Source organism: Mus caroli, unplaced genomic scaffold, assembly GCF_978045245.1.
Source record: "Mus caroli unplaced genomic scaffold, Mus_caroli_1 scaffold_1, whole genome shotgun sequence".
Lineage (NCBI taxonomy): Eukaryota > Metazoa > Chordata > Mammalia > Rodentia > Muridae > Mus > Mus caroli.
In genome coordinates, this window is record NW_028227256.1 from 56,828,855 (window position 1) to 56,851,721 (window position 22,867).

Below are 22,867 nucleotides of genomic sequence, written 5' to 3' on the forward strand. Positions count from 1 at the left end.
AGCCTGGGAATTGGAGATCTGAACTCAACTGTTAGTGCTTGTGCAGCAGGCACTTTACCACTAACAGCTTTAGTGTACCATCCCCCCTTTTACTTGAGAAATAGCAACAGAAAAGGTTACTATGTTAATTTGGGTGAAAAAATGGTTTGAAGTCAGATATTAGTGTATACCTATAATCTCAGTAGTCAGGGAATTGAGGCAGGAGGATTGGATTGTTGAGTTTTGAGCCTGCTGAACCACGCCCCCTCCCTCAAAAAAAAATTTTTTTTTGAACAGAAAATGTGCATGTATTAACCTGATGATGCAAGGCTTACTTTAAATAGAGTTTGTATGCATCTCAAAATATATACAGACATCAGACTTATAAAATTAGTGTGATTAAGAAACTGGCATTTTGGGGGGGAGGGTATGGGGGACTTTTGGGATAACCTTGGAAATGTAAATAAAGAAAATACCTAATAAAAAAATAAGAGAAAAAAAAATCAAACAAACCAAAAAGAAAGAAACTGGCTTTTTTCTGCATATGATAGTGTTTTTGAAATTTAGTAACTTTTTTTTTTTTTTTTGGTTTTTTGAGATAGGGTTTCTCTGTGTAGCCCTGGCTGTCCTGGAACTCACTTTGTAGACCAGGCTGGCCTCGAACTCAGAAATCCGCCTGCCTCTGCCTCCCGAGTGCTGGGATTAAAGGCGTGCGCCACCACGCCCGGCTGAAATTTAGTAACTTTATTATGGATAGCTTTGTGTTATTGTTTTCTGTGTATATGATTAATGTCATTTCAGTTTACCCATAATAGAAGTAAAAGAGAAAAATTCAGTCAAAGGAGAATAATAAGATAGCCATTAAAATTGGATTTGTAGCTAGGCGTGTTGGCACATGCCTTTGATCCCAGCACTTGGGAATAGGATGCAGATGACCAAGAGTTGGGGGCAAACTTTGATGTGTGGTTTGAATGAATGTCTCCTATAATCTCATGCATTTCAGTATTTTGTCCGAGTTGGTGGCACTGCTGGGGGATAGGTTTGAAAGGTGTGGCCTTGCTGGAGAAAGTATGTCTCTGGGGATGGTCTTAGAGGTTTCCAAGTCATGTGCCATTCCCAGTTTGCTCTCTACTTCATGCTTGTAATAAAAGATGCAAGTTTTCAGCCTCTTGTTCTAGCCACTGTTTTGCTCCACCATCTGATAGGATAGAATTGCGGCAAGGGGTAAGATGTACCCTTGCAGACCTGTGCCAAGCTGTGCCCTTGAAAAAAACATCTACTGTAAGAGGTTTATTGGGGGAGGGGAGAACTAAAGGCTATTCCAGAGTGGGGACATGATGGAGAGATAGAGGCAGACAAGGTGGGGGGTGCAGGACACACACACATACACACACATCGAGATCTGAGGTGGCTGGAGGCCCTTTTATGCACAGCACACACCTGGCGTTATCTGGTGGTGGCAGGTGGTGGTGACATTTGCTGCTGCTAGGTCCCTGAGAGCAGGCCAGTTGGAACACCTATTTGCTAACAGCATCATGGCCACTATCCCTCTATAACTGCAAGCCCAAACAAACTTCTTCCTTTTGTATTATCTTGACTCATGATATTTAATCACAGTAATAATACAAAAGTAGCTGATATACTTGGCTAATGAGATCCTGGCTCAGAAAACAGCAAACTGTATTCGATACTTAAAGATTTTATTTTAAGTGTATTTTATGGCTTGGCGTTCTTGTAGTTTCCTTCCTGTTGCTATGATAAAACATTTTGACCAAAAGCAACTTGATGAGAAAAGGTTTTATTTGCTTAAAGTGAGAGAGAGAAGGAGGGGAGGGAAAGGATGAATATCTCATTTCATCAAAACAGAGACAGCAGAGTGGAGTAAGCCTATAAAAGCTCAAAGCCTCCCCCGAGATGCACCATCTCCAGGAAGGCTTACATCCAGGAGGTTCCATAACTTCCCTAAAACAGCATCAACGCCCTGGGGGCATGGTGGCTCACGCCTTTAATCCCAGCACTTGGGAGGTAGAGGCAGGCGGATTTCTGAGTTCGAGGCCAGCCTGGTCTACAGAGTGAGTTCCAGGACAGCCAGGGCTACACAGAAAAACCCTGTCTCAAAAAACAAAAACAAAAAAAAAAGAAAGAAATCAGCATCACCACTTAGGGCCAAGTGCTCAATACATGAGCCTGTGGAAGATATTTCTCATTCAGATAGACACACTCGGCTTGATTTGTAAATATCATTTTAATTTTTGCATTTGTAAAGGCAACAAGAGATTAAGTTATTTCTAAGAGCATAATTTAAATACTGAAAACTGTTTAATACTTGAGAAACCTCAAGATTAACATCAATGTTCAATGTACTTCTGTTTTTCTTTAGATCTATACATATATGTGCATAAAAATATTGATCAGTTAGATTTTATAGTATGGTTTAAAATTTCAGATTATTACAGGTGAGTTCATTGGTTCTTATTAAGCAAGATTTTTGTTTTTGTTTTTGTAGCAATGTTTTTGTTTAGTGTGAAAAACACTGTTTCTGCCCATTCTTCCTTTCAGATTGCAAAATTACGCCAGCAACTGCAGAGAAGCAAACACAGCAGTCGTCACCATCGAGATAAAGAAAGGCAATCTCCATTCCATGGCAACCATGCAGCTATTAACCAGAGCCAGGTAAGGAAAGAGATTGCTTCTCGTCTAGGTTGTTTGTAATCATTTAGGATAGAATATCCAAAACCATGTGTGAAACAGTGGTTTAACTCATAAATCACAGCCTTTCTCCCTCCCTCAAATCTACAAAATAGTTTCATGTGGGAGGTGTATCCAGTTAACAGTTTAAACGTAGTTTCATTTATTTGCTTTGGGAGTTTTTTTTCCAGATAGGGTCTCTTTACAGAGCCTTGGCTGTCTTGGAATTCACTATGTAGAGCACGATGAACTCACAGACACCCACTTTCTGTGTTTATTCCCCATTGTGTTTTTACTCCAGGTCACTTCAGAGTTAAGATCAAATTTTATCAAATTACATGGTACATTGTAGGAGTTGATAAGGTTTTGTAGTGATTTTTTTTTTTCCGAGACAGGGTTTCTCTGTGTAGCCCTGGCTGTCCTGGAACTCACTCTGTGGACCAGGCTGGCCTCGAACTCAGAAATCCGCCTGCCTCTGCCTCCCGAGTGCTGGGATTAAAGGTGTGCGCCACCACCGCCTGGCTTTATAGTGATTTTTGAATACCAGTTTATTTTTTTTTTTTTTTTTGGTTTTTCGAGACAGGGTTTCTCTGTGTAGCCCTGGCTGTCCTGGCACTCACTTTGTAGACCAGGCTGGCCTCGAACTCAGAAATCCGCCTGCCTCTGCCTCCCGAGTGCTGGGATTAAAGGCGTGCGCCACCACGCCCGGCTTGAATACCAGTTTATTAATGTGAGAATTTTTAGCTAGGTATACTGACAGAAGGCTGTTATCTCAGTATTGGGAGGCTGAGACAGGAGAGTTATTTGTAGCAAGAGCTTTCTCAAACCTAAGTGGGCCAGGCATTGTGATGCTCACTTTTAGTCCTAGCTCCCTGGAGGCAAAGAAAAGATAAATACAATCAACAGTTTGCTTTCAACACAGAATCCACCTACCTCTGTCTCCTGAGTGCTGGGATTAAAGGAGTGTGTCACTACACCCAGTTTATACTCAGCAACTTTTAAATTGAAAAGTTATTCACAATATTGTTCCTTAAAAATTGAATTTTTCTTTTTCTTTTCTTTTTTTTTTTTTTGAGACAAAGTTTCTCTTGAGTAGCCCTGGAACTCACCAGGCTGGCCTTGAACTTATAGAGATCGACCTGCCTGTGCCTCCCAAATGCTGGGACTACAGGTGTGTGCCACCACCACCCAGCTGCAATTGAATTTTCTTAATAAAAATTACTAAGCTTAAGTCTTGTGAATTGTCTAGGAGGGTAGCATGCCTCCCAAGCCTGACAGCCTGAGCTCAGTCAGAACCCACATGGTAGGAGAAGAGAACCAGTTCTCCTAAGTTGTTCTCTGATCTTCACCTTTGTACACACACACATACACACACACACACACACACACACACACACGAATACACATGTTAAAAAAAAAGGAGAAAGAGGTTGGCTGTGCTAGCCTTTATTCCCAGTACCCAGGAGGCAGAGGCAAGAAAATCTCTGATTTGGAGAATCACTCCTACCCTCATTCCCACCCCACTCCCTCCAAAAAAGAAAATCTATCTATCTTGAATCTTTATATTTGACAACTAACCCCAAATGCATATGCATCTTGACTGTTACATCAGTCATATTGATGTTTGAGACTCTCAGAGCATATTAAGTTATTGATATGATGTTGCTTAGGTAGGTCCTCTCTTTTTTTTTTTTTTAATTTATTTCTTTATTAGGTATTTTCCTCGTTTACATTTTCAATGCTATCCCAAAAGTCCCCCATACCCACCCCCCCAATCCCCTACCCACCCACTCCCCCTTTTTGGCCCTGGGGTTCCCCTGTACTGGGGCATATAAAGTTTGCAAGTCCAATGGGCCTCTCTTTGCAGTGATGGCTGACTAGGCCATCTTTTGATACATATGCAGCTAGAGACAAGAGCTCCGGGGTACTGGTTAGTTCATATTGTTGTTCCACCTATAGGGTTGCAGTTCCCTTTAGCTCCTTGGGTAATTTCTATAGCTCCTCCATTGGGGGCCGTGTGATCCATCCAATAGCTGACTGTGATCATCCACTTCTGTGTTTGCTAGGCCCCGGCATAGTCTCACAAGAGACAGCTATATCTGGGTCCTTTCAGCAAAATCTTGCTAGTGTATGCAATGGTGTCAGTGTTTGGAAGCTGATTATGGGATGGATCCCTGCATATGGCAATCACTAGATGGTCCATCCTTTCGTCACAGCTCCAAATTTTGTCTCTGTAACTCCTTCCATGGGTGTTTTGTTCCCATTTCTAAGAAGGGGCAAAGTGTCCACACTTTGGTCTTCGTTCTTCTTGAATTTCATGCGTTTAGCAAATTGTATCTTATATCTTGGGTATCCTAAGTTTCTGGGCTAATATCCACTTATCAATGAGTACATATTGTGGGAGTTCCTTTGTGATTGGGTTACCTCACTCAGGATGATGCCCTCCAGGCCCATCCATTTGCCTAGGAATTTCATAAATTCATTTTTTTTAATAGCTGAGTAGTACTCCATTGTGTAAATGTACCACATTTTCTGTATCCATTCCTCTGTTGAGGGGCATCTGGGTTCTTTCCAGCTTCTGGAGGTCCTCTCTTGAGTGGAAAAAAAAGCACATTATCAAGGCTAAACATCTCATAGTTTATTAAATACTTACCGTCTGATGGTATTGAGGAAAAGTAGCAATAAAGAAATAATCTCATGTCCCCATCAAATCTTATTTTTGAGGGATGTAAGTAACTAGTTAATTCTAATAATGTACAGCAAATATGTTGATAGAAAGAGTTCACAGTGCAGGGATACTTCTCTTTGAACTGAGGATGAGCCATCCAGGAAAAGTTCTCAGAGAAAATGTTATCTGGTTGATCCCTGAAATATAGTTGGAGTTAGCCCAACAACAGATAAAGTCATGGCCCCAGTAGGGTGGCAGTACAAGATTAGGAGATAAATAGCAGACAGACTAGTTGTAATACACTGTGTCTTCATCTTAGTTGTACAAAAGAACATTATTTTTTTAATGTTGGAAATGAGACTCATGATCCCAAATGCATTTTATAGTGGTCACTGTAGGCTTAGAATGAATGTAGTAGAGGACAAATAATACAAGCCAGGAATCATTTACAGAGTTAGAATTGTGAGTAAGCAGTCAGAGTTGACCTGGAATACTGTAGAGACCTAACACTGGTGAGAAGGTAGTAATAGTTGGAGTCTTTTGAACTGCTTAGGATAAGTAACTGTCTGACATTTAGGAAGTGGAACTGCTGAACTGTTGAACTGCTTACTAAATGACACGCATTCTCCTCGGGATTTGTGTCATTATTGGCAATTAATCTTCCCTTTTGTAATTTAATATTATTAACTCCCACTTAATAGGAAGTTGAGACCCTGAGAGGTCAGTTATCTTAAAGATCATATGAGACAGGCTTGGTGTCTCACCTAGACATTCTGGCATGAGTCTGTGTTTTCACACTTTGCTAACTGATGATGGCTGCCAAAATACAGTAATGACGGAGAGATGAATAAAGACTGGGGCCATTTTAGTCTTTGAAGTACAATTTTAAAAATTTATCTATCTGAAAGTACACACTAAAGTAGAAGCAGGACCCTAATATAAGGTCAACATTTTAGATTTGTGCTGTGCCTCCTCTTCATCAGAGAAGCCTCTGACTGCAGTGTGCAGCAACTAATGCAGACCAGAACTGCCAGTGCACTGAGATTAGCAGAGCTCAGCCTTCAACAAGACAGCTTTGAGCCTCTAAGGCTCAAGGAACATTCTGGAAAAGGGACTGGAGAGAGTAGAAGAATCAGGGTAATGTCTACTTAGAAGATAACCTCTGGACATGACAGATTCTGGGCTTCTGAACTCACTGCACTGGTTATCTGCATGAAGCCCACATGAGGCTGGACCCATCAACATTTCATTATGTAATGGTGGAGGAGCCTATGAAGCAAAGCCCCACACCTCACTGAGGGACTATTGGCAACTGATGGTTGTTGGAGGAAGAGGTAGCATTTTCTTGAGTGGTGCAGCCACCTGATAAGTTGCTTTTGCTTAAGTGTATAACCTGTCACTTACGCTAAAGCAAAAAACAAATTACTATAGGTCACATAGAAAAGAAGGTGTGGGCTTAGGGAGGGGCTTGTTGGGTAGAAGGGTTTTAGCAGGGAAAGGGGTAGATGAGAGAGGAGAAAATGGGGTGTTGGTGGGGGGTGAAACTGCTAAAATTATATAAATGTATGAAATTGTCAAAAATAAAAAAGTACTTTGGGGAAGGTGGGATGCAAATCAAAATGAATAGAAGACCTACAAAAGCTACAACTGAAATTGATTAGAAGAAACAGGCCACGGTGTGATGCTGGATTAAGCTGGGGGCTTCCAGGGTAGGATACCACACACACACACACACACACACGAAAAAGTATATAAATTGACATTTGAGGTTGTTATTATCTCTTAACAGTGAAAGGACAGTTGTTAATTATAGTCTCTAGTTAACAGATTTTTTTTTTTTATTAAGTTCTGAATGGTTTTCCTCACAAGCTCATTTTTTGTGGTTCTGTCCCTGGGAGTTAAAGGAGCACTGTTGGTGGGGAGAATGACTCTTGGTAAGTTTCTTAGATGTGAAGTTTTCATGTCCTCGGTTTTCAGAAGCGATAAGGTCCTCAGGTGCTTTAGGACAATATTCCTTTAGAGTCTGGGTAGGAAGTGCAGCAGCCAATTTCATATTTGTCAGAGAATAGAACGCCAGCTTTCACAACCACAAGAACTGATTTCCAAGGTGAGAGTTAAAAACCATACAGTTGTTCTCTGGCTGCCATTACAGCCTTAAGCAAAAACGTTCTTCCCAGGATCTCCTTATTTCTTTGGGCTAATGACACAGTAGTTTGAGGATGGAGAGACAGTGAGATTAGAAAAAAACCAAACATTTCTTCTGAGAAATGAGGATTGCTGGCTGCACTGGAGTCTGTGTGCCAGTCCATCAGGGCTGCTGTGCAATGTTTTAGGGTTAGAAACGAAACTCTGTACTGCTGTGATATATGTGACCAAGGATAGCTGTAATGTAGGCGCACTGAAGAGGTGAGCCAGATGAGGAAGAACATAGCTTATCACCCATTGAAAGACAATAATGGTGACAGACCATGGACATCACCAAGTGAACCCTCACTGTGTGGCTTCTGTCATGGCTGTTGCAAGGAACAGTTTTCACCTGCCTTTGGTTTTATTTTTCTGAACAGACTTTTTCAACATCCTTATTGTCTATCAAAGCAAGTTTTTATTTCCTCTTTGTTTTGTTTTGTTTTGTTTTTGTTTTTGAGACAATGTTTCATTCTATATAGTATGGTCTGGCCTAGAAATTACTGTGCATGACCTCAAATATAGGCACATTCCTCCTTGCTCGGCCTCTTGAGTGGTAGAATTAGTGGTCTTAGCCACCACTCTCAGCTCAAGGCAGAGTTTTTTCCTTTTTGTATTTGATGCTTGGCATCTTAGATCCTTGCTGAGGAACCTGCCTCTTCCAAGATTGGCCAGTTCTCTCAATCACATCAAAATGAACCAATATGAAACACATACCTCAACCAGCTCTTCTTAAATTTTTTCACATGATATGTTTTTATCATATTCTTTCCCCTCCTCCCAGTGCCTTCCAATCCACCCAATTTCATGTTCTCTTTCTCTCTCAAACAAATAAGCTATTCTCCACCCCACCCCCCCAACAAAACAAACCCACAAGAGGCCTTTTTGTGTTGGGCATGGGACCTGTCCTAGATTATGTTTGAAATACCTAGTATCACTCCATTCCAGGTAGGTTTTTACCCTTCAGAATTTCACTTTCTTGGCTCTACTCGTCTAACTTCTGGTAGACAGCCTTACCATTACCATGCTTCAGACTCATACGTCTGATCCCATTCTCATCCCCATGCTGTGAAGCGGACATTCATGTTAGGTGTTGATGTAGACACTGTAAAAGTAATTTTATTTTTCTATAATAGTAGTCATCTCCAAGGCTTGCTGCCTCAGTCTGCTAAACTTGGCCTAATTCTGGAAGCTTCTAAGTTTCCTACAATGTAATCTAGGCCTAGAATGTTTTCAGTCTCTGAGACTTATTCTGAATAAGCTCACCCCTTCCTAATTTTCTCTGAGCTCTGGCTGGCTGATTTAACTCAGTTGTTCTGACTCAAAACTCCTCTCCAAGCTGCCTGATTCAATCTGGTTTCTCTCAGCTTCTCCTGAATTGCTCTGCTTGGCCTCATACTAACTCTGGAAATCTGTTCTAATCTTCTGGCTCCTTCTCCGGCTCATTCTGCCTTCACCTGTGTCTAGCTTGTTCTCTCTGTACAATTGTTCTGGTAAAACTGCCTCTGTCTCCTTGTGCTGCTCTACTCTCCCTCTCAACTCTACTGCACTGCTCTCCGAGAACTCTATGTTCCTGTACCGTACCCTCTTCCTCCTGTGCTGTCTGCCTCTCCCTTAAGTAGCTTCCCTTTCATCTCTCTTCTCATGAGAGTCAGGCATATCCCATTCTGTCAAATCTTTCTCTGATTCATCAGTTTATGCCGCTCAATTAGTCATCACTTTCAAACATGGGTGCTTCCTTCTACAAACTAACCTTACCTTCATTGTTGGGATTAAAGGTGTGTACTAAAGGCATGCTTGTATTCCAGCCTGAAGGATGAAAGGTATGTACTAAAGTCTGCCACAGCAACACCCTAACTAGAAACAGGTTCAAAGTTACTATTGGCCATGTTTTCTGATATTCTGATTCTTTCCGAACAGTTCCACCAACGGAGGTCCAAGCATTTAAATATATGTACGCTGGGGGCTTGTTTTCATTCAACCCACCACATTCCAAATGTCACGTGGGTATATAGAGAATGACATGTGCTGTCTGATTAGAAGCTTTAGTGGGCCAGAATTTACTGAAATGTTTACTCTGAGGAGAGAGATTGGGAAAACAGTAAGCATTTATTTTATATTTTCCAAAGTACAGATCTGATAAGAGAAATATTTTAAACTTTCTTAGATGTGAGGAATTCTCAGCTAATCTGATAACCTACTTACATTTGTGTATACCGATTTATATTTAGAATTCACATTACTGCAGAAACCACTTTTGGTCCAGGAAAACAAATTCTCGTTATTTAATTCCTTAAAAGGGGTGTAGTAGGAGGGGGGTGCCAGAATTAAAAAAAAAAGAAAAGAAAAAAAATTCCTTAAAGTAAAAGACCTTGAAATAAAAGATTATTTTTATTCTCTTCAGATGTTTTTTAGAATGTAGTTTATATAAGGAGTGAAATAAAGGACTAATTCCTCATCTTCAGTAGTTATGTGGAGAATTGCAGGCTGGTCTCCAGTTGAGCTGAGGTCTGAACCCCGAGAATGGTGATAATTCACCTTCATGACATGGTAGATCCCTTATGCTCCTGAAACTCTGGCCCCTGCCTAAGTTACTGCCCCCCACAGGAGAAGCATGGTCAGTAGTCACGTAGGCAAATGGCCCAAGCTTTTGACCTTCAGGCTAAACTCCCCAGTTACCTAGCAACAGTGAAGACCATAAACAGGGCTGTTCAGCCCCACCTTGCTCTCTTACTTTCTTGTTTCTCTTGTTTCTTACCCCTCACTCTCCCCCTCTCCCTTTTTCTTCTCTCCCCCTACCCCTTCCCCCTGCCTTTCTATAATAAAGCTCTTAAACCATAGAGAGTCTCTGCTCATCAAGGCTGCGCGCACTCTCTCAGGTGTTGGGAACCTCTTCCCTCATCCCTCTCTCCTATAACCCTGCTGGCCTTAGCAAAATAGCTCCGGGGTCCCCAGGTAGGGTTACCCCTGGCCACCCCCTCAAGAGTTGGATAGAGGAATGCCCACCCAGGGATGAGTGGAGGTACTTAGCAGCCCTCCCACGCCTGACAGACCAGAGAAAAGGGAAAACTCTGGCGGGGCCTTTTCCCATCCCCCTCTTCCCCAGGGCTGCTTCTTTAGTTCCCACATAGTTACATTAGGTTTAACTAAGAAGTCCTTCCCAGGTTGCTGGGTGAGTTCATTTGTTTTAACCTCCCGGTGACAGCTAGTTAAGTTATAGTTAAGTTAAAGTGCTGGTTAAAACCCCTTACTCAGAGGAGAGGTGCACGGGCCTTATGAGAATGACTTGCTCTCACTCCTTTCTTCTCTGTTTTTCTTTTTTCCTTTGTTTAAGACATTAGATTTTTGATAAATAGTTGCTACTAAGGAGATATTAAGAAAATCTTTTTGTCTTAGTCAGGGTTTCTATTCCTGCACAAACATGACCAAGATCAAGTTGGGGAGGAAAGGGTTTATCTGGCTTACACTTCCATACTGCTGTTCATCACCAAGGAAGTCAGGACTAGAACTCAAGCAGGTCAGGAAGCAGGAGCTGATACAGAGGCCATGGAGGGATGTTCTTTACTGGCTTGCTTCCCCTGGCTTGCTCAGCCTGCTCTCTTATAGAACCAAGACTACCAGCCCAGAGATGGTCCCACCCACAAGGGGCCTTTCCCCCTTGATCACTAATTGAGAAAATGCCTTACAGTTGGATCTCATGGAGGCATTTCCTCAACTGAAGCTCCTTTATCTGTGATAAGTCCAGCTGTGTCAAGTTGACACAAAACTAGCCAGTACACTTTTTAACATCTTTCCCTGCTTTGCTGATAGGAAATCTCAGCAAATCCAAATTGGGGAGGCAGCTGCTCCCCTGCCAGGGCCCTGTGTGCCTTTCTTACCATGGCAACTGAAGACTCTCTGCTTTCTTTACAGACAAGCTTACTAATGTGTCCTCATGCTTCTAAAACCAAAGGCCAGCATTTTGCAAATACTTTGGCACATTACCTCCCCTTACAGGCTCTTTTTCCCTGCTTCTGTAATTTAGCAGTTGTAAAGCAAATGAGTATTTGAAAGCCTGAAAACCCAGCATAAGGCCTTGTTTTTGTTGTATGACAATTTGAAGAAATTAGCAGGAAGAGGAAGAGGACACAATTGGTTTAGAACTGTTAATCTAAACAAACTAGTAAGTTTAGTCTGTGTCTTGAGTGTTGAGATTGCTGTTAGCCTTCTGTGTTACGTTCCTCTGTCACCTCATTGCACATGAGATGATTGGTCATAGGAAAGCTGATTGCATCTCAGAATGTCTGTGTGCTTCACTGCAGGCCAGTGAGTGAGTCATTGGTTTCCTTTCTCTCTCTCATTTCAGTTGTTTCCTCTCCAGTCTTTGTTTTACCGTCCATGAGTCCTCAGAAGCAAAGCAGCATTAGCTTTGCTCTTCCCCTGCCTTGTTCCTAAAGTACCTATAGCTTTTACAACTTTATTTGGGGCTGGAAGGATGGCTCAGTGGTTAAGAGCACTTGCTGTCCTTCCAGAGGATCCGAGTTCAGTTCCTTAACATCCATATCAGGTGACTCATAACTCCCTGTAACTCCAGCTCCAAAGGATATGACACCTCTCTGAATTCTGGTGTCTGCACTCACAGTGGACTATACACTTAATTTTACAAATTATAAAACTAAATTTTTTTTTAAAAAAAACGAACAACTTTTGCTTGATCTTATGTTGGAACTTTACATTTGTTGGGAAGAAATTAGGGAAGTAATGTGGATAAAAACTTTCTAGGAGTTAGTGGAAGTCCTTAGGAATCCTAAGACAAACAGTAGGTAGCCAGCTCCAGTGACTAGCTTTCATCCTGCCTCATTGCAGTTACAAATAGGACCCGAGTTCAGTGACAGGGCTAGAGACATGGCTCAGTGGTTAAGAGCATCTGCAGGCACACACTCACATAAACAGACATGCACAAATAAATAAATATCTCTTTGAAGAATTAGGAAGTGAGGGCCGGGGAGGGAGGTTGGGGTTGAGGTAGGAGAGTGGAGAAGGCAAGCAATGAAGAGAGGAATGAATAGAAACGTAGCATGTGCTGCTTGCCAGCCCTGTTACTACTGGGGTTGGTGAGAAAAGTGAGGAAGGTGGGCTCTGTTCTTGTCAATGAGAGAATGTCACCTACAAGTCTTCCATCTATAGATGAAAGTGATGGTGACATAGGCTTCTAATCTTAGCACTCAAGATGCTGAGGAAGGAGTGTCATGAACTTTACTCCTACTTGAGTTAACCCTGGCGGTTGATGCTCCTACCCCGTCTCCCCCCCCCCCAAAAGACATAACCCAATACCAGAAACAACACAAACCCACTTGTCGGACATAACTGTAAGATATTTGGGGGCTGGAGACATGGCTCAGTGGTTAACAGCACTGGCTGATCTTCCAGAGGAACTAGGTTCAGCTCCCAGAACCCAAATGGCAGTTTTCAGCTGTTAACTCCAGTTCCTGATGCCCTCTTCTGGCCTGTGTGGACTCTGCATGTACGTGTACCACATACATGCAGACAAAACACACATACACATAAAAAAAAAAGAAAAAAATAACACATTTTAAAAAAATAGAAATTAAAAACAAATAACATTGGAGAAGCTTGGGAGTATGTGAAAAGATGTGTGAACAGAGGGGTTAAAATTAGGAAAGACAGGGCTGGAGAGGTCCTGAGTTCAATTCCCAGCAACTACATGGTGGCTTACAACCAAAAGGGATCCGATGCCCTTTTCTGATGTGTCTGAAGACATTGACAGTGTACTCACATAAAATAAATAAATCTTTTAAAAGAATCATAAGGACATACTTTTAAAAAGAATTAGGAAAGACTAGTTAAGAAACAGTGTGTCCATTATGGGCAGAATAGGGCCAGGGGTGCTTACCCCCTTTCAAAACCATGAATTAGAATACTGAGCCGTTCCGTACATGTGAAGGAAGCTACCTGCCCAGGAGGTAGGATGCTGAGCCCTGCCTTAGGAGTGAGAGCTGTACACTCACAACAGCCAGGAGCTGCTTGAAAGTAAATTCCCTTCGGCTTCTTTCTCACAGATTTCCTGTTTCTTCCCAAGGATACTTGTACTGTGTTTGCTGTGTTTTTGTTTTGCTTGTTTGCTTATGTTAAAGATGCGCAGAAGTCAAAGAAGAGATAAAGCTTCATTCTAAGTTTGAGTCAGACGGTAGAGTTACCCATTGAGTTTTAAAGCTGGAGCTCAGTGCCTGCAGATGCGTGAGCTTTTGTTTCTTTGCCACCTCTTGCAGGTGAATGAATGAGGTGGCCATAGATCCCAGACCATTGCCATTAGCAATACCCTCATAAGACCTGCTTTGTATTTTATTTTGAGCATCTTGTTAGGAGGACAATTAATATTCTATAATTATTTAATCTGTCACTTTAAAAAAGTAATACTGTGACAATGAAAACACTTTGGGTAAGAGAAAAATCAAAGATGGATTTCCAAAAAAAACCCAAACAAACACATTTTATATTTTTGTTTTCAGAGGTGAACATATTAAGTATGTATGTAGTGGTATACATACAATGAATATTACAGGAAAGTTTTCTGCAGTTATGCAGTGGGTTCTACCATATGAATCCTGTCTGTTGAACTCCATTGTCAGGCTTGGTGACAGGCACCTTGCTCAGCCACCTCACTGGCCTTGTGAAAGCATATCTGAGGTTGCTGTTCCTGGGTTCTCTTAAGGACCTCTAGTCTGTGACAGCTGTTGGTACATTTCTGAGTCGGTCTTGACTGTCGGGCTTTGAGCTCTAAACTACATTTCATATAACCTAAGATGCAGATTTGGTTGCTCTCAAGTTGTTGAAGTCCTTTGGATTTGTGTTTGGGCTATGCCACCTTGAAAACTTCTCTTCTCCCTCTTCACCTCATAAGGCTCCTGCTCCAAAGAGCACGCTCATTCCCGCTGGCCCCATCACCAAGTCGTCTGGTTCTCGGTTCCGGAACAGTGTGGAAGGGCTGAATCAGGAGATTGAGATCATAATTAAAGAGACGGGGGAGAAGGAAGAGCAGCTGATTGTAAGTAGCCTCCACCCTCAGTGCAGGCTTGCTGTGAGCTCCAGAGCTCTGAAACGCCACATTCAGTTGGCTGTATTTACATTTCTTAGTGAGAGAATGAAAATTTGACTTTTTAAAATAAATAAAAATAAAAGCCTTTGACCGTGAAAGGGATTGAAGAATTTTAATTTCATTTCACAGAATGAATGGGCCCAACCTTAGTTCAGGTCCTCTAGCAGAAACTGGTTTTCATTTGTAGCAATACTCATTTTGCTTTAACTCCCTGCAACAAGTTGGAGTTAGTTCTGTGGAGGGTGGGGCAGTTAGACCAGCAAATTGTTTCTAAGGGGTGTCTGCCCCCCACTTTTGTAGGCTGCTTGGTTTGACTTGACTGACATCTGCATGAAAAATGAGCTTTGTGGCCCAGAGTACTTTTATCTCAGCATTAGTTCTTGAGTGCTGAGGGGATTTGTTTGGAGAAATCCTCTACAGGTGTGTGGGATTTTCTCCCTGGAGGTGAAGGCAGCTGGGTGTGGTGCTGGCCTGTACGCCCAGTCATTCCACATCTCCTCCAGTTTGATAAGGCTGGCTTATATAACTGAAATCCTTTCTCAAACAAAAGACAAAACTTGGTTTAGCTTTGAAAATATACAGCTCTCCCATCCCTGTTCTCCATTTTATAAAATGGAGTATACTTTCCCTGACTAATTAAAGCTAAGTCAGTCAGAGTTGTAGAGGGAGCTGGCTTGTCTGCTATGTGAGCCACACAAGCTTTCATAAATGTCTCCTTGATTTCACCCTCTATTTAGATCTGCTGTGATTAACCTTTCACTCACAGGAAGGGTTCTTTGAAAAAAAAAAACAGCTTAGAAGAAGAATGGGCAGGAAGGCCCAGGAATGAAGGGCCTCCTGTGTCACTGGTTAGCAAGCACCTTTGCTCTCTTAGGGACCTGTGGCCCACCAAGCTTCTCCTATACTGTGATAATCCTTTGTATACTTTTAGAAACAACAGTACATGATATTCAGGGCAGTACATTTAGTCAGCAGATGTTGACCCTCCAGTGTGCCTGACCCTCCAGTGTGCCCTGCCCTGAGAAGACAAATCCTTCCCAGAAAGTGATGCTCACTGAGGTTAGGTGTGGGTGTCCCTAATGAGCAACAGGAAGGCCCAGTAACGGTAGAAGGATGGATGCTTGCTTGTTTTTGAAATGGGGTTTTGCAGTGTAGCCCAGCTCCTCTAGAAATCAGAATCCTCCTGTTTCAGCCTCCCAAAGCTAGGAGTACAGATTTGTGGCACCATGCCAAGCTTAGAATTTGATTTGTGAGTTTCTGGCCACAGAGGAATGTGGACACTGGATATACTGCTAGTAAATTTCAGAATCAGTGGTATAAACATCTATTTTTAAAATTTTGTAACAGCCACAAGATATTCCAGATGGTCATCGTGCGCCTCCGCCCCTCGCACAGAGAAGCAGCAGCACACGAAGCATTGACACACAGACCCCTGGGGGTGCAGACAAGGGAAGCAACAACAGCAGCCGCTCTCAGTCTGTGTCCCCGACATCCTTCCTCACCATCTCTAATGAAGGCAGTGAGGAGAGTCCCTGTTCAGCTGATGACCTGCTTGCGGATCCCAGAGATAAAGGTACAGTAGGTCGGAGCTTCGTCCAGAGCTAATGGCATACCTCCTGTTTGATCTTTTGTCCTGTTCCTTTTCCCTGGGATCCCACGTGTTGGAGGAATGAGGGAGGGCACCGGGTCAGAATAACTGGAGCACAGCGCAGCTTTGCCAAGGGGCTCTGATGGTGCTTGAGTTAAGTGGGTGTGTAGGCTTTTATATGTATTTTTTATTTTCCAGCATTTGTGGTGGATATAGCTACCTTATGAGTGACTAATGCAGTGGTTCTCAACTTTCCTAACGCTCTAACCCTATAAAACAGTTCCTCATGTTGTAGTCAGGCCCAACCATGAAATTATCTACTTCACAATTGAGTGCTAATCATAATGTAAATTTTTTGGAGATACAGATTTGCCAAAAAGTTCTGAGTCCGCAGGCTGAGAAGCCCTGGACTAACTGAATATTTCCCTGAAAAGTGCTTTGTTTTCAATCTTTTTCCCCATTGGGAATTTATTGCCTTAATAATTCTTAATGAAATGTGAAGCCTTCAACTTAATGCTGTTGAGGATACTTCTAACAAGGATTAACTTGATTTATCTCAAATCTAAATGAGTGTTTAAAGCAAAGTCAAGATGGGGGTAGTGGGGCTGGAAGGTAGTCCAGTGGTTAAGAGAACTTGTTAATATTGCAAAGGACCATGATTCAGTTCCCAGCACCAACCCACATCAGGTGCTTCACATCCATCTATAATTCTAGTTATAGGGGACTCTTCTGGTTTCTACAGGTTCTTCATACATGTCAGTGCACATACAAATGGGCGCACACATACACGTGATAAATTTTCAAAACAAAATTTTTAAAGGTTGGAGATACAATAAGAACTAGCCTAAATATTACAAATAATTAAGTATAAAATCTTACCTTTGAAAAGAAATATGATTATTTTTATGGGCCTATTTCAGAGCAATACATTCTGTTAGCTTAATCATAGTTTTTTTTTTTTAATATTTTTATTAGGTATTTTCCTCATTTACATTTCCAATGCTATCCCAAAAGTTCCCCATACTCTCCCCCCGACTCCCCTACCCACCCACTCCCACTTTTTGGCCCTGGCGTTCCCCTGTACTGGGGCATATAAAGTTTGCAAGTCCAATGGGCCTCTCTTTCCATTGATGGCCGACTAGGCCATCTTTTGATACATATGCAGCTAGAGTCAAGAGCTCTGGGGTACTGGTTAGTTCATAATGTTGTTCCCCCTATAGGGTTGCAGTTCCCTTTAGTTCCTTGGGTACTTTCCCTAGCTCCTCCATTGGGGGCCCTGTGATCCATCCAATAGCTGACTGTTTAATCATAGTTTTTATATGTACTTGAAAACAATGCTGTAACAGTTGTCTGTAAGTTGTCCAGCTCAGTTCAGAAGAAGTGTATTGAAAACCTCTTGCATGCCATTCTGACTGGCTGCCTCTCCCAGGCACCTCAGCATTTGAATCTGGCAAGAGCAGAACTTTGACTTAGGGCTTAGTTAGGACCCTTTCCCTGAAATAACAATGCATAGGTATATGGAAGAGATGTAGCAATCAAATGTGAGCTGATGGTAAATCACAGATTGCTGTGTTTGTGACCTCCACCCATGCAGAAGAGCAGAGTATGGTGTGTCTATAGCCCCTGCACTGGAGGGACTCACCTGCCTGCCAGTCACGCCAACATGGCAAGCTTCAGGTCCAGTGAGAGATCCCATCTCAAATGAGGCAGGATAGTTCGGCAAGTAAAAGCTATTGCCACGCAAGACTGACAACTGAAGTTCAAACTCCGAGTCACACTGAAAGAAAACCAACTCCACACAGGTGTCCTCTGTTTTCATGTGGGTGCTGTGGCACGCACACCTACACTCTAATAATAAGTAAAGCTATTTAAAAAGATATCCCAAAGCCGGGCATGGTGGCACACGCCTTTAATCCCAGCACTCAGGAGGCAGAGGCAGGTGGATTTCTGAGTTCAAGGCCAGCCTGGTCTACAAAGTGAGTTCCAGGATAGCCAGGGCTACACAGAGAAACCCTGTCTCGAAAAACCGAAAAGAAAAGAAAAAGATAATCCCAGCACTGCAGATGCAGGCTGATCTGTGAATCCAAGGCCAGTCAGGGCTGCAGAGCTAGATCCTGTCTCAAAACACTTTTCAAAGGAAGGTGGTGCTCAGTGGGGGTGGGGGGGCATTTGACACCCTCTGGCCTCCACCTATGTATGCTTGGGTGTGAGCGCACACACCATAGACACCCAATTGAAGATAAAAATAAATCTTGAGGCCAAGAAGATGACTGAATGGGTAAAACGCCTAGTATACAAGCACGAGGACCTGAGCTTCGGTCCCAGGTATCCATGTTGATGTCCATACATACCCACAGATGCACTCAGAGAATTTAGTCTTGCTGACTCTTCTACTGAGGATAATTTATAGCATCCCCAGAGGTTTTGTGAGTTGACTGGCATTTAGGGTGTATAATTGTCAGTGCTGAGAATGCTGCTTTGCATAAGTGGGTAAGTGCATAAAAAAATTGTTAGATTCTAGGTTGGATTGAAAATAGCTGTCAAAAATTTCCCCTTGGTTTTCTCATCCTGTCAGCTCTACCTCTTTGTATGAATTCCATAATTTTGTTTACTGGTACTTTTGATTTCTAGAAAGGAATGACTGATGACTTCTGTGAATTTCTTTTATTAAAAAATAGGGTCATAGCACCACTTTTGTTAAGGAATTTATAGTTTAGAGACAGATTGAAAATTTTAGAACAGTTGCATAACATACAAAGAAATTTAAATTACTCTAGTATGAACTGAGTACATCAACACTGGACCTGACTGTCAGAGTAATGAAATGGTCCCTACCTCTGATAGGGTGCATTTGGAAAATGTTTTGAAACTTTTGAGGTAAGTTTAGAGAGAATTTTGGAAAAATAGTAGAATTTATTTCTTGTTGGTTATGGAAGCTTGTGGTCAGAAGGAAGTGTTGATATGTATAGCATCTTTGACCTAAAGCAGAGACCAAGCAGAGAAGCATCAAGAAGACACTGGCAGAGATACAGGGCAGGCCAAGGGTCAATAGCAAGCAGCCAGTGAAGAACTGTTTCAGATACATGTGCTGGGAAAATACATGCTGAGAGTATTTGAGGCGTACATAGATACAAGGTAGCCAGATTGGTGTGTGTGCACTCTGAGGAGTCAGTGCTCCAGGACTCAGTAGATACTTCTAAGTAGAAAAGAAACAAAACTGATAATTTATTTTTACATTTACATGCAAGTTTAATTTTTTTTTTAAGCCAGCAATATCTTAGCTGTTGGAGTGTTAGTGAAGAAATCACTCTGCCTGTCTTTGAGTACTTCTCTGCAGAAGTTCAAGAATATTGATTATAGTGTTTTGATGCATTTTATAATAGTGTTTTTAGTAATCCAATGTCATTTCTTACAGAGAATGGAAACAATTCTCCTTTGCCAAAATATGCAACCTCACCAAAACCTAATAACAGTTACATGTTTAAAAGGGAACCTCCAGAGGGCTGTGAAAGGGTCAAAGTCTTTGAGGAATGCTCGTAAGTACCCCACATAAACACACTTTTTACATTAGAATTTTCAAATGACTTGAAAGGGCAGTGCACTGATTACTTGCATATCTCCCACTCAGATTCACAATTGTTAGTTTTTCCAGTGTTTGCCCTGGAATTCCAACAAACTATGTATTATTATCTTACTCCAGAATGATACTTAATGTCCACTAACATCCAATTATTCTCATTTCTTCAGCCGTCCCAATTAAAAAATGTGTGTGTGTGTGTGCGCGAGAGAGAGAGAGAGAGAGAGAGAGAGAGAGAGAGAGAGAGAGAGAGAGAATGTGCATATGTTTCTGCAGAGATCAAAGGATAATTTGTGGGAGTGGGAGTTCTCTCTGACCCGTGGGTCCTGAGGGCGAGCTCAGGTTGCTGGCTTGGTTAAGCCATCTGCCTAGCCTCCTAGAGCATATTCTGTGGCTGTTGTCACATCTGTAGTCAAAGGAGATGCAGCATCTGTTTATTTAAGGTGAAGCACATATTTACCCATAGTGGTTCTTTTTTCAAAGACCTGATAATCCTCAGGTTTTGCTCCCTTTTTTTTGGTCTCCAATGATTTCATATTTCAAAAATTCCAGTACACTTTAGGCTTAGCCATACTACTTTGAGAAGATAATTTAAGAAGTGGTAGATTTAGTCTGTGTGGTACCAAGGGAATTGACCCCAGGGCTTCCTTCACACATGCTACATAAACACTCTACCCATGGGTTGTTCTTCCAGTTCCTAGAAGCAGAATTTTTCTTATTTTTATTAATTATTTTTTATGTATATGAGTGTTATGTCTGCACCACTTGGGTGTCAGGTGCCCATAGAGGCCAGAAGGAAAAGAGTGGATCCTATGGGGCTGGAGTTTCAGAAAGTTGTGAACCAGCACATCGGTACTGATAGGTAACAACAGCCATTATTCATAATGGCTTAGCCACCCAGCCCCCCAACAAGCAGAATTTTAAACTAGCAGCTCTTGTTATTTGACTCCTTATTTTCCAGTTTCTAGTGTCTGATTTAAAGCTCAAACTTTGCTTAGAAAGAATGTAGGGTTTTCATTAACAGTGTCTCCTCGTTTTGCGAGTGGTGGCTTCCAGGATTATAAGTATATATGAGGGTGGGGAAAGTAGTGATGAACATTGGGATATGATGATAGTATTTAGACCTTAACCTTAGATAGCAAGTCTAAGAACCTCCCTTCCACCTCCAACCCCGACTCTTGATGTATTTGTTGCACTGGGGATCAAGCTCAGGTCTTCAGTATGTCTGGCAAGCCGTCTACCACTGAGCTTTGCCTCTGGCTCCTTTTTGCTTCCCATCCCTTATCCTTACCCCCTCCCCCCCTTTTTTTTTGAGACATGGTCTCACTGTGTAGCTCCTGCTGGCTTTGAACTCACAGAAATCCATCTGCCTCTGCCTCTCCCAATGCTGGAGTTAAAGGTGTACATCACCACACACCATGTATTGTTTTTGTTGTTTTTCTTACTGTGAAACCTGAAATAACCTATGGAGATAGTCCATCTTCCATTTCATTTAGTTTGTCTTTATCTTTTCATGAACATCTTGGAGTGAGCTGAAACATGCTTCCTTTGGTTTCTGTCCAAAGGACCCTCCTGTTGATGATTTAAGTTCTGAGTAACCCTGCTGCACAAAGCATGTGGTCTCTGAATGGGTGTAGCTTCTACACTAGAAAACACAGGCGGTTGGTACCTATTTATTTCTATATAACATTTGGAACCTGTTTTAGCAGCTTGTTGTAGGGGTTTTTTTGGTTTGTTTTGTTTTTACCATATTGGCTATGAATTTAACTGGCTGCTGAGGACCAGAGCTTTTCCAGATTTGTTGTTGGCCTCTGCATCATAGTCACCTGGGAATTTACCAAAATTGTAGCTTCTACCTACTCCAGGTCTAGTGAATCAGTGTATGGAGATAGGATGAGTTACAAATCTTTACCAAGTTCCTTAGATGACTTTATGCTCAACTTGAAAAATACTGGCTTAGACCTTGTCTTGGTTACAGTTACATTGCTGTAAAGAGACACCATGACCTAAAGCATTAAATGAGGGGCTGGCTTACAGTTCCAGATGTTTAGTCTATTATCATTGTAGAGTATGGTGGCCCACATAGACCTAGAGCAGTAGCTGAGAGCTACATCCTGATCTACAGACCAAGAGAGAGACAGAGAGAAACACTGAACTGGGTGTGGGGTTTTGAAATCTCAAAGCCCCCACCCCCAGTGTCTGTCCCAACAGGCCACAACTCCTAATTCGTTGTAATACTGTCAGAGTTCCAGTCTTTGACGACTACATATTCAAATATATGAGCCTGGGGAACCATTCTTACTCAGACCATCACAGACCTTTTCTTTTAAAGTGGGGTCGTTGTAAAAACTCAGTTGGGCTAAATGTAGCATCTTTTTTTTTTTTTTTTTTAAGATCTATCTATCTATCTATCTATCTATCTATCTATCTATCTATCTAGTGTATGTGAATACACTATGGCTGTCTTCAGACACACCAGAAGAGGGCATCAGATCCCATTACAGATGGTTGTGAGCCACCATGTGGTTGCTGGGAATTGAACTCAGCACCTCTGGAAGAGCAGTTTCTTAACCTCTGAGCCATCTCTCTAGCCCCTAAATGCACCATCTTTGAGTTGACCTCTTATTTTATTTATTGGCAGTTAGAATATGTTTAAGTGCATACAGATGGTTGTGTTTCTCTTTAAAGAGGATTTTTAATATTTGATATATGGATTAGTGTCTGTCATGTGTTCTGTTAAGTTGGAGAGATCACTCAGGACTCTGTGGTGTCGTAACTGTGCCCATCACACTGTATTCTTGGGGGTGGGGTGATCAATATCAGTTCAAACAGTTACTTGGGTTGTTTTGTTTGCTTGCTTGGTCATTCTTATTATAAAAGTAGCAACAATTGTTCTCTCAGTGTCTCCTGATAATCCAGTGATACATGAGATTCTTGAACGACACTTTGGAAGGATCTTTAGCTTCTGAATTTTCATGAGTTCTTTTTAAAAAAATTTTTGAGCCGGGCGGTGGTGGCGCATGCCTTTAATCCCAGCACTTGGGAGGCAGAGGCAGGTGGATTTCTGAGTTCGAGGCCAGCCTGGTC

At 42.0% G+C, this 22,867-nt stretch overlaps 1 protein-coding gene across 1 annotated transcript in view; it reads left to right on the plus strand.

The window, feature by feature from the left end:
* Positions 1–22,867, plus strand: part of Fam117b (family with sequence similarity 117 member B) — a 72,066-nt gene that overhangs the window by 41,851 nt on the left and 7,348 nt on the right. The window contains exons 4-7 of the mRNA XM_021160544.3: positions 2,539–2,652; positions 14,421–14,564; positions 15,963–16,188; positions 19,619–19,739. Coding sequence (XP_021016203.1) covers positions 2,539–2,652; positions 14,421–14,564; positions 15,963–16,188; positions 19,619–19,739 — 605 coding nt within the window. The remainder of the gene's footprint in view (positions 1–2,538; positions 2,653–14,420; positions 14,565–15,962; positions 16,189–19,618; positions 19,740–22,867) is intronic.